General features: G+C 49.7%; 1 protein-coding gene across 3 annotated transcripts in view; it reads left to right on the top strand.

The window, feature by feature from the left end:
* The first annotated feature begins 1,077 nt into the window (after positions 1 to 1,077).
* The window catches only part of DAPK2 (death associated protein kinase 2), a 138,237-nt gene continuing 124,104 nt past the window's right edge, over positions 1,078 to 15,210 (top strand). Inside the window, exons 1-2 of one of the 3 annotated variants that reach the window (XM_073012224.1) lie at positions 1,078 to 1,267; positions 7,306 to 7,403. In XM_073012224.1, coding sequence (XP_072868325.1) covers positions 7,312 to 7,403 — 92 coding nt within the window. In that variant the 5' untranslated portion in view covers positions 1,078 to 1,267; positions 7,306 to 7,311. The remainder of the gene's footprint in view (positions 1,268 to 7,305; positions 7,404 to 15,210) is intronic. The other 2 variants (XM_073012221.1, XM_008016322.3) reach the window with 2 other exon arrangements.

Here is a 15,210-nt window from a genome sequence, read left to right as displayed (position 1 = left end):
CTCAAGAATGTCCTGGATGCAGAGGCACTGCTCAGCTGGAGGGCGGGGTCCATCTGTATTTGTCCCAGTGTCCAAAAGGCTGAAGGTGTGTGTGTGCTCACACTGGTAGAGGTCCTCTAGGTGCATCTTACACACGCCATCTCATCTCAACCCCACCATAGCTTCATTAGGAGCTAGCGGAAGGAGCATTTCTTCCACTTTACTGATGAAGAAAGAGCCATGCCCAAGAACATACATATGGAGTGGCTGGGCAGGACTTTGAACCTGGTGGTAGGACTGAATCTAAGGCCCTTTTGAGGAGCCCTGTGGGTGACTTAGGGATGGAAATTCCAGGGGTTGGGGGGGTCCTCATTTGCTTCCTCTAAACAGCCTCTTGTTTTGAAATAAGACTAATGAACTTGGCTTAAGTTCTATTTTCCCTTCCTTCCTCCCTTCACCCCCTCCACTCTCATTCGTTTTTTTCTTCGGGATTTTTTGGCAGAGGGCAGAGAGGAGGAACCCCTCCCAAGTCCTCTATTAGAGAAGGCGTGACGGCGAGATGGGGGCTTCACTCACCAACCATGCTAGGACAAAGGGCAAACTAGGGCAGGCCGCTCCCAGGCTGGGTCGGGGGCAGTGAGGAGCAGAGCGGCCCTTCTCATCGCAGCCCCCACCTTGCCGTGCGCTGTGGGCGTGAGGATCCCAGGAGAGTCTGCGGTGTAGGGAGCAGAGCTGGCTGGGAGGGAGGAGGCGGCCTATTCCTCAGTGGGGCTTCCTCACTCAGGGTGTGTATGGTGGGGAGAGGAGCACGCAATTGCCATTTTCTGAGGATTGTGCCAGACCATATCACACATATAAGCTCATTCAAATCGATTTCCAGATAAGGCCGGGGCAGGGTAGCCGACTTGCCCAAGGCTACGTAGCATGTGCGCGGCAGAGCCGGTAGGGACGCGCGGAGGGTCTTGCTACCGACTCTCCCGCTCTCCCGGGAGCCTGGGGAGCCCTGGGGCGTCCCCTACCTGACCGGGAAGCTGGGCTCTCGCCCCGGGGTTGTCCGGAGGGGGCTCCAGCAGGGGGCGCCCAGAGCCCCGTCCCGCGCAGTCGGGCGCGCCTCCAGCCGGCGCCTGGGACGGGGCTGGCCGCTCCGCCCCCTCGGCTCCTCGGCTGCTCAGCGGGCGGGCGCCGGGCGCTCTGGGAGGAGAGGACTGCAGGGCCGAGCCCAGCTCACCCCGCCGTGTCCCCAGTGCCCGCCGTGCCCGCCGCGGTTGCCGCAGCGCAGCCTCCCGCCGTGAGTAGCACCTGTCTGCGGGCTCGACGGGCAGGACGGGGCGCGCGGCCTGACAGCAGCAGCGCCCGGGGCTGGGGCTGGCGGGGCCAAGAGATCCGGGCACTCGCTCGCAGATCCCGGGCCCGACGCCCCAGTGCCTGACGCCGTGGCCCGGGGCATTGTGGCCGGCACCCGAGCGCTGGAGTTGCCCGCTGCTGCCCTGGGGCGCCCTCCGGAGCCTGGCGCTTTGACCTGGGAGACAGGATGGGGGCGGTGGGCAGAGCCAAGCACCCAGCAGGGAGATGGGACACAAACGTCCATCGAGTTAGGCCCCCGGGAACGGGCAGAGCACGCCCAGCTCCCGGCCAAGTCTTCTCAGCTTGGGCCGACTCTCTCACCTCCTGCTCCCGCCTGGCACAAGGAGGTGATGCGAGGAGGGTTCTCAGATGTCTGAGCCTCCTGTGGGGCCGAATGAAGCTGTGGTCCCCGCCGTCAGGCGCCCCCGGCCTGGGGCAGAGCTGGGGTGGGCGAGGAGCAGCCAGCACGCGTGCTGCAGGTTGGGGTGGAAGGACTTGGAAGGGCCTTGCTAAAAGTTGTCTAGGACTCTGGGCCAGGCATTGTGGAGGTCCCAAGACCTGCATAGGTCTGGCTAACCCTCACTATAACTCTGCACGGTGGAAACTGGTATTCTCACTTTACAAAAGAGGAAACGAGGCCCAGAGAGGTGAGCTTCGTTGAAGCCGTGCAGGTAATGGTAAGGTAGGGGTGCACACTGGAGGAGAGGGCACCGTAGCTGGCTGCCTCGGGGGGCAGATGCAGGGACAGTGCCTGACATCTTGTACACCGGAATCCACTGGAGGGCAGCTGCTCTGGTTTCTGACACTGCCTTTCTCAACTGCCTCTGTGGAAGGTATTCCTGGGAGAGTCCTGTTGACCTAAGAGGCCCTGGCGCCTTGGCCTCTTCACAGCTAACTTCAGAGCCCTGTCCTTCCCCAAACCACTCATCTCCCAAGATATTTTTTGAGCACCTCAAGTGGCACCACTAATGATTCAGCAGCTTCTGAGGAGACTTGGGCAGAGGAGTTAGGGGTGTGTGGATGTGGCTGGAGGTCTGCTCCTCTGGGGTAAGTTCCTGGCTGGCAGGAATGAGACCCGCACCCACACTGCCCACCTCCCTGAGGCCTCCTGATTTGTTAGCTGTGGGGTGAACAAGTAGGCTTCCCAAGGGAGCTAGATCTTTGCCAGAGAGACCAAGTTTCTCTTGGGTCAACTCAGGCAGGTGGCTGACCTTCTGTGGGCCCCAGCTTCCTCATCAGAGACCATGATGGGTCAAAGCCTGGAATGTAGAGAGGAGCTCTGTAATGCCAGCGCCCCACCCCTTCTGTTGGCAGCCTCTCCAGAGTCTGAGTATGTTGATTCCTAAAGGGGGTGTGTGTAATGAGACAGTCGTGTGTGTTTGGCCCAACCATTGCCTGCCCTCTTGCTGTGGTCCCGTTTCACTCACTTGCACTTGGTGAGGTGGGGTGAGGAACTGAGAGAGTTCACTTTGCAGAGTGAGCTGGGCCAGTGGGGGAGAGGGCTTTGTGAGTGTTGAGAGTTTCCTATGAGGTGATCTTCCAGCCCTGGACACCTCCTCCTAGCTTGTCCCTCATGAAGCCATTGACTTTGCCAACCCTGGTGCCATCTTGGAGGAGTTGGGGTGGCAATCAACAGAAGAAAATCTGGGAAGAGGAGTAGGATGGGTCACACATGTGATGTTCAGCGAGTCTCTTCCCTGTCTGGATCTCAGCTTCCTCTTGTAAAAACAAGTGGGTTACACCAGACAGCAGTGGTTTTCAAACTTCTGTTTCACAGTGAATTCTTACCCAGAACCTCAACATGTAGTATGGATAACATGGAACTGCTCTGGCTTCCCCTTCTCACCCTGGTGATCCTGAAGCAGGTCTAAAAATCCCTAAATAGATGATTTGTGGGATCCCTTTCTGTGGGGTTCTAGGAAATCTGTGGTAGCCCCCTGAAGTGTTGCCTAGTATTAGAGTTGTAGGCAGGAATTTGAATTCCAAGGACTCCATCAGGAGAAATGTGGGCATTAAGGTGGGTATCATCCTGGGAGCGTCTGGAGCTGATGGCCTGTGCCTCTGGCCAAAAGTTGTAACTGTGTCCCTCCCCTCTGTCATGTGATTTCAGCTTTTCGAGGCTGGAAAGGTCCTTGTGCCTCTGGGTCCTTATCTGGGTCATAGCTGGGAACAATAATTCCACCTCGGTTTCACCCCTTCAGTTTGTTTCTAAACTGGTAAAATGCAAATTCTCCTTAGGAGCGGTGTTAGGAAAGTGCTTGAAGTGGCTATCAGTTGTTTTACCTGATGAGCATCTGAGCAGCAGCCTTGAGAAAGGAGGCTGGGGAGCTAAGTTAAAATCAGCCAACACTTATATAGTGCCTGCTGTATACTAGCCTACTACAAGGGGATGGAGGTGAGAATGTCACAATTCTTGCCCTTATGGGGCAAGAGAAGGGAAGGAATTCACGTTATCCAGGGACCATTTAAAAAATTACACATGAGTTTTCTCATTTGTTTCATATTAGTTTCATTTTTTACAATTATGTAAAATTTTGACCACATACAAAATAAACCTACATCCCATATATCCGTCTAACTACCACCCAGATCAGGAGACAACATTGCCAGCACTCTGAAGCCTCAGAAGCTCCCCTTCCAACTCTCCCGAGTGAGGGGATAACCACTCTTCTGACGTCTAGCACCATGCATTAATTTTCCCTAAATGGGATCACACAGTATGCGTCTTTTGTGTCTGGCTACTTCCATTTAACGATATGTTTCTGAGATTCGTCCATGTTGTTGCAGGTAGCAGTAGTTTGTTAATCTCATTGCTGGATAATGATTCCATTGTATGGGTATATAGTACCTCAATTTGTTTATCCAGTCTTCTATTGATAACCGTTTGGTTGTTTCCAATTTTTAGTTATTACTAATTGTATTGTGGTGACCATTCTAACGTGGATCGTTTGGGAAAACATCTGCATGCATTTCTCTTAGGTATGTCCAAAGACGTTGCCAAACAGTTTTCCAAAGTGGTGGTCCCAGTGTATACCCCTCCCAGCAGTGTTTGAGAGCTCCAGTTGCGGCACATACTCACCAACACTAGACATTGTCTTACATTCACTTTCCATGGAAGGAATGTGAAACTCAGAAAAGGTATCCTGTGCTCAGCTAAGCACAATGTGCCAGTAAGTGATGGAGCTGGGATTTGAACCCTGGTCTGTGTGATGACTATGGAATCTATTCTCACCCTCTGGGTTAGACATAAACATAGCCAGAATGTGATCAACTCGAGCCCTAAAAATGTATGAAGAGCACTCTTGGGGAACTTGAAGAGGTTGGAGAATTGTCATCTGTTTTTGGGAGGGCAAGGATCATGGAGCCACACAGAGATGGTAGCATTTGGCTGGGTCTTTTGGGAAGTGGGCAGTTTTGCCCACTCTCCAGGGCCTTCCAGCTGGGCCTGCCCTGACAAGGGCCCCACTTCAGCCAAGACATAGCAGGGATGAAAGTTTTAAGAGCATGGGAAAGGTCAACTTTGACTGGAATATAGGATATGTAAGGGAGGAGGCAAAGGCTGGAAAGATGACCTAAGCCTAATTGGTGGACCTAGTTTGTCCCTAGGGGGCTCACCTGCCCCCCTACCCGTGGCCACCCAGGATGTAGAACCCAAGGCAGGGGCTCACCATTTTCCTGGGAACTGGGGCTTCTTTGAATCCTGCTCTCAGCAAATGCAGCTGGCCTCTCACCAAATGGGAGATCTTAGCTGTTCCTGGGACCACTCAGGGTTTCTGCCAACAGAATTTTTTTGGAGTTTCCTGCTTGCATCTAGCTATGTGAAATTGGTAACCCCACCCCACAGGACCTGACCCAAATTGTTTATTTGGAAGGAAAAATTGTTTTTTCAGCGAAAATAAGATGGTAGATAGTACTCCCTTTACTCCCTGGGCCAATCTCGGGAGATTTGCCAGGATGTTGGGGGTGAGGGGGCGCCAAACTTCTGATTATGGTCAAGCCAAACTTGCTAGAGGGCTCCCTGGCATGGGTTAAATCACAGCAATAATCATCTTTCTTATTTGTATGGTAGTTTATATCCTTATCCCCACATGGATGTGTGAAGTATGTGATATAGATAGTATCGCTCTGTTTAGAGGTGAGGGGATGAGTCCCAGAGAGGGTGCCCACCTGCTGTGGGTCACGAGGCTAATATACACTCACGCTGGTCTGGAACTGGTGCTCCTGGAGCCTGCTCTTTTCATGCTTACCCCGGCCCTGGCCAAGCATGGAGGATGCATGAGGGAGCCTGGGCACCCACAGTCAGGTGACCCCGAGAGTAAGCCCTGTGAGCCAGGCCAGCTCCTCCTGAGGGTCTTCAGGTTCTGTGTGCCTCGGTGGAAGGGAGAGAGGCAGATGGCATCTTGGTAATGAAGCTCTGGTTTGCAGGGGGCTAAAGTGGTGGAAAGAGGGTGAAATGTATATATCCTCTGAGAGTTAGGACAGCTCCAGCCACTTGGTGTTGATGAGATATGCCCTTATGGAATGGTTCCTCCACCTAGCCTGGTGAAAATAGTCTTTTGAGGTTCATGGAGCCCACATGTGGTTGGGATCTGATTGGCGGTCAGCAGAAAAGCTGTCAGTGCTAACCAAAATGAGCTCCGAGAGGCCTTTGCTAAAGACCCTTGGAAGACACATCCACAGGCAGCTGGTTTTATTCTTGCGATTTGCAGACTGTGCCCTGGGCCCTGCTCTTGGGGTGTTGTCCAGAGTGGCACGTGGCTGTCCCAGGAATGGGTAAGCCCCTTGGGGCAGAGGGATCCCAGGAGAGGATGCAGACAGTCTTTTCTGGTGGAGTGGTAAGTGCTCCCTATGGCTCAGAGTTGGCCTATGGCTTTCAGTGAGATGCCTGGGGCAGGCAGAGTTGGCTCGATTTTACAGATGAGGACAAGAGAGGAGATCACAGGGCTAGTTGCAGGCAGAGCTGGAACTAGCAACTCAGGCTCCTGACTCCTGGCGCATTTTGGGATTTGCCTCGCTCCTCCTGCCCATCTTTCTTTCGGGGGTGATGAGTGAGAGAGTTTACAGATTAGTTCAGACACGCAGTTGGGTGGTACAACCCCAGAGGGAGCTGAGATCATGATAGTGATCTCACCTTTTAACAGCATTTTCTAGTTGACAAAATAATTGCATGACTTGAAGTTGATTTTACAGTGATAGCCCCATTTTACAGATGAAGATGCTAAGTCTCCGGCAGCTTAAGTGGCTTACCCAAGCAAGACTGGGACTTGTACCTAGGACTTCTGACTTTAAAGCTAGTGCTTTTTTTTTTTTTTCTTTTTTTCTTTTTCTTTCTTTTTTTTTTTCTGTTGCCCAGACTGGAGTGCAGTGGCACGATCTCGGCTCACTGCAACCTCTGCCTCCCGGGTTCAAGTGATTCTCATGCCTCAGTCTCCTCCCGAGTAGCTGGGATTACAGGTGCGTGCCATCATACCCAACTAATTTTTGTATTTTTGGTAGAGATGGAGTGTCACCATGTTGGCCAGGCTGATCTCGAACTCCTGACCTCGAGTGCTCCACCCACCTTCGCCTCCCAAAGTGCTGGGATTACAGGTTTGAGCACCACTCCTGGCCTTTTTTTTTTTTTTTTTTTTTTAAACTACACAATAGCTACCTCTTTTTGCAGTAGTTTTGAATTTAATGAAAACAAATAGCTGAAGTTCACCATGGATATTTTTCTGAACTTCTTCAAACAGATCTGAAGACCTGAGGAGCTCTCCTTTCCTGTCTCCTTAACAAATTTGAATTCATGTAAATTAAATAAGAACCATACATCATCAGCTGCAAGTGAGAAAAGGCTTGAGCAGGGCAGTTCTTGAGGAGCCAGGGCTGTGGATTATTACTAAATTATTAGCTCTCTTGCAGCCAATTATGTTTAGGCCTTAGACTCTCAGGCTTGTGCTAATTTGGATGGCTGTCCTAACCACAGGTTTCTTCTCATTTCAGGGTTGTATGTTCGAGGCCTCAATGAGGAGCCCAAACATGGAGCCATTCAAGCAGCAGAAGGTGGAGGACTTTTATGACATCGGAGAGGAGCTGGGGAGGTAGGAGACTGTGCGAGAGGTGGGGGGATGCCGAAGGAGCCAAAGTCATGCTTCTTCTAGCACAATTGTCAGTTGGTGTTGGAAGGCAGGGCCCCAGGACCAGTGGGAAGCTTTAAAAATGAACCTGAGGATTATTCACCTGCCTGGGTGACTTTGCACATAGTCATTGCTCTGAAAATAATGACTTGCCAGTAAAAGGGATGAGAATTGTTGAGTTCTGTGTTTTCAGCATAATCTAGCTGGCAGGGAAAACCTTCATGATTCTTGTTTGATCTGTTACTTTTTTCATGAAGTTCCCCCAGGCTCTGGATAGAGACCTGACTTGTTGGTTTTCTTCTGAGTCTCACTTGGGATTCTCCATGGTTCCCAAGGTTTTGTTTTAAGCTCCGAACCTGGATGGGAGGTGAGGTAATCCTCCTGAGAATGGATTTATGTTGAGTAACCAGCCACACAAGCCGTCATGAAGTTTTCCTGGGATCTTTGTTACTTGGTGCATTTTCAGGTTTGCTGAGCCCAGAACACAGCCAGGGTGAAAATCAGATCTGATAGTACTATAGTTACTATTTGGATAGAAATTAAGGTTTTCTGAAGCTCTTTTCTTGCCTTCCATTTCTACCAGCTGCTAAGATTTAGGTGGCAGTGTAGTGATTACAAAACACCAGTCCTGAAGTTTGAGTCTCACAACAGTGCATGAAATAGGCATTATTTTTACTGTCATTTTCCAGATGAGGAAACTGTGGTCCAGCATTTGGGCAAGTTGCCCAAAGTTGCTGAGCCAGTGAGTGACATAGCCAAGGTTCTGAGCAGTCCATTTTGCACCTGCACACCTGTTATGCCCTCTCCCATGAGCTTGGCATTTGTACACTCACACATGCTCATCAGAGCACCCAACCTCACCCCTTCACACACAGTGCAGCATGAAAACATGGGAATTTAGAGTGTGTAGACCCGGAAAACCTGAGACGGGTCTCAGTTCATTTAGAAAGTTTATTTCGTCAAGGTTGAGGACACACGCCCATGACAGCCTCAGGAGGTCCTGACGACCTGTGCCCAAGGTTGTCACAGCACAGTTTGGTTTTATACCTTCTAGGGAGACATGAGACATCAATCAAATATGCAAGATGAACACTGGTTTGGTCTGGAAGGGCAGGACAACTCCAACTCTAAAGGGAAGACTCTAATGGGGAGGGGGCTTCCAGGTCATAGGTAGATAAGAGACAGATGGTTGCATTCGTTTGAGTTTCTGGTCAGCCTTTCTAAAGGAGGCAATCAGATACGCATTTATCTCAGTTAGCAGAGGGGTGACTTTGAATAGAATGGGAGGCAGGTTTGCCCTAAGCAGTTCCCAGCTTGACTTTTCCCTTTAGCTTAGGGATGTGGGGGCCCCAATATTTAGTTTCCTTTCGCAAGTGTCTACTGTATCCAACAGGCAAAACAGGAGTTCTTTTCGCTCTATAGAACTCCTAGGTCAGGACTAATTGTCTTGCTTTTTTTTTTTTTTTTTTAACTTTCAAAGATAAAACAGGGCTTCAAAGCCAGAAGAGCTTCACTCCAAAGAGAATGAGAGACAGCAGGTGCTTCAAGATCAGGGAGTTCATCCTGGCTGGCAGGATGGTGCGTGGGGGAGCAAATAACTGCAGAGAACCCAGAGGGGGATGACTTCTCCCAGTCTCGGGCCTGGTGAAGGGATAGGAAGAGAACATAGGACCAGAGGCTAGGGTTGGTCACTGGAGCCTGCCGTATGGGAAGCCAGGTTCTCTTTGCCTCAGGTTCTTCTCCTGCCCTTGGTGGCACCAGCAGAAAGGTGGCATTCTCAGCAACAAACCACGGCCAGCCCTGCCAGTGGTGCTCGATTCAGTGCCCTCACTTGGCCATGCCCTGTGTGTAGGGGTCTGTGCTGAGTACTGTGGGTATCAAGACGAGCAAGATCAGACAGTCTCTGCCCTCCTGGAGCTCCACCCTGGCAGTGAGACAGCTACACACATGCTAACAAGGGCACTCTTGGATTGGACTAGAGTCTGGTTGGGCAGAGAAACTGAGAAGTTGTGGGGAGTGGGACTCTGAAGAAGGAAGTAGAAGCAGCTTCCTGGGGATTGCATTTATGATTCCTTCTTAGTCTTGTCTCTCCCTGACTCCATATATCAAGGACATGTGCTATTAGACCCAGAAGAGACCTCATGTTTTCTGGTCCTCTACCTGCAATAGGGTGTGGAGATCCCATGCATCTCATAGTCTTGGATGTCTTGGGGTGATTCTCACCTCCCCTATTCTTCTAAAGTGCTACTGGGGCAAAAGGTGAGTAAGCAGCAGATGAGGCCCAGGGACTAGGGGCCAGCGGCCTTTGGAGTGGCCAGATGTCCTAGGATTTGTGGTCTAGAGGTCAGATGACCTAGAAGGCCTTTAGAGGTCCTGTCTTTCAGGCCTCTCACTTGACAGTTGAAGAAATGGAGGCTCAGAGAGGGGAAGGGTCTTGCCTGGGGCCACAGAACAGGCTAGAACTAGAGCTGCCTTTGGATGACCACTCAGCTTCTGAAGGGACAGTCCTATTCTTCTCTCCTGCCCTCCTGGTCTTCACTTAACATATTCTTGGGGACCTACTGTGTGCCATGCACCGTCCAAGCAGTGGAAAACAAAACAGACACAGTCCTGTCCTCTGGCAGTTTATGCTCCCCAGGCTCGTGGAGAAAGGCACTAGACAAGTGGATGCTAAGGGATAAATCACCATAAGGTGTGTTAAGGGCTAAGAAAAGAGAGAAAAGGATGCCCTGCAAGGGAATGATGGGGGATGTAGTTCCAACTGGGTGGTTAGAGAAGATTGCTCTGAGGAATTGACTGCTCATTTGAGAACTGAGGGGTAAATGCACAAGCCAAGTCAGCAGCATGGATGAGCCCTGAAGTGGGGAAGTGCCTGGGACCTGGGGAGCCAGCAGGAGGCTGGTATGACCTTGGAAAGTGGGCCAGGGGCAAGCAGTGTTACATGAGGCTGGTGGCATGGGGACCAGATCCAGTTGGTGAATTCCCTGCCAACACAGATTAGTGGAGAGGTTTGGCCTTTGCGGTCACATGGGTTGGGGTTTGGGCCCCTGTCCTAGCTGTGCAACATTAGGACAATCTGCCCTCTCTGAGCCTCAGCTTTTTTACTTGTGAGACAGAAAGAGTACCATCACCTAGCTCATGGTCATGGGGATGAAATGAGATGCCGAGTCAGGAATCCCTCTCAGAGCTGGGCATGGGGTAAGTGTTCATGAACAAGAGCTTCTGGCTTTCAACAGTGACCAGATCGAGCCTTTGAAGTAGGTTTGGAGTGTCAAGGCCCCATCTTCTGCCTCTGCAGCCTTCTAGGAGGAAGGCGTGGCACCCTGCAGGAAGAAGAGCAGGGGGATCATCCTGATGTCTGGGGATCTCAATGTAAACCTCCTTACTTGGCTGTCAGTAAGCACCCTAGTGTAGATTCAGGGCCCTCTCATTGATTTTAGCTCTTCATTAAGTCCTAACTATGCAAAAATGAAAATGTACAATAATTTGTTACATGTAACAATGGATAAAGCTCAGACACGTAATGTTGAGCAAAGGAAGGCAGACTCAGAAGAATCTGTGCTGCTTTTTTCCATTTGTGAAAGTTCAAAACGGGCAAAAGGAATCAATGGTGACAGAAGTCTGAATGGTGGTTATCCTTCAGGGACTAGTGACTGGAAGGGGGCACAAAAGGGATTCACAAAAGGGTGCTGTATTCTGTTTCTTGATCTGGGTGTCTGTTTCACAGATGTGTTCATTTTATGAGTATTTATATGAAGACATACATGCATATGGGCATTTTCCTGTTTATTAGACCTTAACTAAAATAGTATATAAATATATATATATAAATATATATATATTTTTTTGAGATGGAGTTTCACTGTGTCACCAGGTTGGAGTGCGGTGGTGAGATCTCAGGGGGAGGGTGCTGGGAGGTAGGCCCAGTGATGGTTTCGTGAACTTCAGCATAGACAACTACTGCATGCACGATGATATAAAGTAATTTAACATAAGCAGCAGATAATGAAGAGTGATTCCTTATTTCCTATCCTCCTGCAACCTCCGCCTCCAGGGTTCAAGCTATTCTCCTGCTTCAGCCTCCTGAGTAGCTGGGACTACAGATGCGTGCCACCATGCCCAGATAATTTTTGTATTTTTAGTAGAGATGGGGTTTCACCATACTGGCCAGGAAGGTCTTGATCTCTTGACCTTGTGATCCACCCGCCTCAGCATCCCCCGAAAAATAAATAACCTTTAACTCTACTTCCTGCCCTGGCCTGGTTCACATGTTTCTGATGCCTTTAGAAGCTTTGTCTATCCTTATCCTATGAGTAAGAGCATCTCTGTAGGAAAAGCTTTGGATGGAAATAGGATACCCTGGCAGGAGCATCCTGCACTCTGCTGGGACCCTCCCTGGCCCTGCATATTTGCCTGATTTCTAGCTTCCAGCGCTGAGTGCAGGCAGTTGGCTGTGCTCACACTTTTGGCACCAGCCTGCTTGGGATGCTGGAGGTTGTCTGCTGTTTCGGGGAGTGTTTGGAGAAATGTTGGCTTGCAGACGTTGGCGTCTCCCAGCCTTGGTAGCAATCAGTAGAGCAGAGCAAGGGAACATTAGAGCAGGGCTCATAAAGAGAAACTCATCCAACTCCTCATTATATAGATGAGGCTAAGGCCAGAGAGGAGAAGTGGTGAACTGGTGATAGAACCAGGGTGAGGTCTGGTGGTCTGACTCCTAGCCCAGGACTCTGGCCACCACATCTTAAGGACCCACAAGACACAAAGTCATTTCTTCCTTTAATTGGAATGCTTCTGAGCAGTGGGAGAGAATATAAGGGAAGGAAGTCTTTTCTGTTTGTACTTGAGGGTAGTGTAGCACGGTCAAAGTTAGGAGAACGAGCCTTTGGGAAGGAGTGATGTTTCTCAGAGGCAGGGTGCTGGGAGGTAGGCCCAGTGATGGTTTATGAAATTCTGCATAGACAACTACTGCATGCACGATGATATAAAGTAATTTAACGTCAGCAGCATATAATGAAGAGTGATTCCTTGTTTCCTATCCTTTGATTACTTTCCTTTACTTAGATGGATTTTTTTTTTTTTTTGGTTTGTTTGTTTGTTTTTGTGAGATAGAGCCTCACTCTGTCACCCAGGCTGGAATGCAGTCGCATGATCTCACTTCACTGCAACCTCCGCCTCCCGGGTTCAAGCGATTCTCCTGCCTCAGCCTTCTGAGTAGCTGGGATTACAGGCACCCACCACCATGCCTGGCTAATTTTTGTACTTTTAGTAGAGACAGGGTTTCACCATGTTGGCCAGGTTCATCTCAAACTCCTGAGCTTAGGTGATCTGCCTGCCTCGGCCTCCCAAAGTGCTGGGATTACAGGAGTGAGCCATTGCACCGGGCCAGATTTTCTTTACTTACATTATATTAACATAAAATCATAAGATGTTTCTGTTGAGCTGGATTTCAACAAAAATGTAATCCAAATCTACCATTTTATAGATGAGGAAAGTGAGGCCCAGAGAGGGGAGGTTATTTGTCTAAGGTTGTAAACAAGAATTGGAGGAAGTAGAACTCAAAGGCAGAACCTTCTTGACTACTGTGCTGGTTTAAACAAATAAACAAAGAAAGAGATAAGAACTTATTTAAATCTACATCCAACCTTTTTCCATAGCCCCTACTTCTCTTAAGGATCTTACCTTACCTTTACCCCACATACCACCTCTGCCCTGAAGAAGACAGCAACCATATAATTGCTACCACTTAGAAGAGGCTCATGTATGCAAGACACCCTGCCAGACACCCAACCTGCAGTCTCCTTGGGTGGGGATGAGAGACTTGGGTGGGGGAAAGAGCCTCTGCACTAAAGCCTCAGCCTTCCTGAACATGGACAAAGGATTCCCTGAGGCAGTCATGTTGATGGGGGCAGGGGGTAGCCAGACTGGAGTCTTCCAGTGGGATCATCTGTGGTTAAGATCAGCCACCACACATTCAGCTTAGTCAGGACAACCTCTTTGGGGAAAGAAACAACATCCTCTAGGAAATGTGTGAAGTTCAAATTTTCCCAGGCTGGGTTCAATAGCCCAGTCTAGCCACACTGGGCACTATAGAAAACAACAAACATAGGTGTTAGATTTACTCATCTCAGCCCTTGGCAAAAGAGCTTCTAAGACTAACCCTGAAGCAAGGGGGCTTTTATGATCCCTTTTAAATTAAAAAGATGTTTGTTTATTATAGAAGTTGTTCAAGGTGAAATGGGGGTGGTGGCTCATACCTGTAATCCCAGCACTTTGGGAGGCCGAGGCTGGTGGATCGCCTGAGCTCAGGAGTTCGAGACCAGCCTGGACAACATGGTGAAACCCTGTCTCTACTAAAAATACAAAAATTAGCCAGGCGTGGTGGCATGCGCCTTAATCCCAGCTACTCGGGAGGCTGAGGCAGGAGAATCGCTTGAACCCGGGAGGCAGATGTTGCAGTGAACCAAGATAGCGCCACTGCACTCCAGCCTGGGGGATAGAGTCAGACTCCGTCTCAAAAAAAAAAAAAAAAAGTTATTCAAGGTGAATGTCATAAAATTATGAAGAGTATAAAGTAAAAAGTAGACTCCCTCTGCCCTCTTGCCGAGTCTCATACCTCACAGGTAGACTTTGATGGTAATTTTCTTCTCTTGCCATTCAGAACCTTTCTAAGTGAAGCAAGTGTGTGTGTGGACAGAGGGGACCATAATATGACCATAATGGTCAACAACTTGCTTTTCTCAATGAAATCTGTTGAATATCTTTTTATAGCAGTGCAGGTAGATCTGTGAGACTTATTTTGGATGAATGGTTTTTTTTAATTAATAAATTTAAGGCTGGGTGCTGTGACTCACACCTGTAATCCCAGCACTTTGGGAGGCTGAAGCCGGTGGATCACCAGGTCAGGAGTTAACCCAGCAGCTATTTTCCTTCCTTCCTTCCTTCCTTCCTTCCTTCCTTCCTTCCTTCCTTCCTTCCTTCTTTCCCTCCCTCCCTCCCTCCCTCCCTCCCTCCTTCCCTCTCCCTCCCCATTTCCCTTCCCCTCCCCTCCCCCTGCCCGGGGTCTCTCTGTTACTCAGGCTGGAGTGCAGTGGTTCAATCATGGCTCATTGCAGCCTTGACCTCCTGGGCTCAAGCAATCCTCCCACCTCAGCCTTCCAAGCAACTGGGACTACAGGCATGTGAAACCATGACTAGCTAATTTAAATATTATTATTTTTTTGAGACAGAGTCTCGCTCTGTTTTTAGGCTGGAGTGCAGTGGTGCCATCTTGGCTCACTGCAACCTCCACCTCCTGGGTTCAAGCAATTCTCAAGCCTCAGCCTCCCAACTAGCTGGGATTACAGGTGTGCACAACCATGCCTGTCTAATTTTTTTATTTTTAGTAGAGATGGGGTTTCACCATGTTGACCAGATTGGTCTCAAACTCCTGACCTCAGGTGATCTGCCCACCTCAGCCTCCCAAAGTGCTGGGGTTACAGGCATGAGCCACCACACCCACCTACTTTTAAAATTTTTTGTAGGGACAGGGTTTTACCATGTTACCCAGGCTGGTCTTGAACTCCTGGGCTCAAGCAGTCCTCCTATTTTGGCCTCTCAAAGTGCTGGGATTATAGGCGTGAGCTACCACACCTGGCTATTTTTATTTCTGAATCTTGCCTACTGATCTTTGCAGGGGTATTTCTCAAACCCACAGACCTCCTGCCCTTTGCGGCTACTGTGTCACATGCATTTGCATGTAGTTCACATTCCCCCAAGTGCTAAGTGGGGGCAG

This window comes from Chlorocebus sabaeus, chromosome 26, assembly GCF_047675955.1.
Source record: "Chlorocebus sabaeus isolate Y175 chromosome 26, mChlSab1.0.hap1, whole genome shotgun sequence".
Classification (NCBI taxonomy): Eukaryota; Metazoa; Chordata; class Mammalia; order Primates; family Cercopithecidae; genus Chlorocebus; species Chlorocebus sabaeus.
This window is presented reverse-complemented; position numbering and strand designations above follow the sequence as displayed.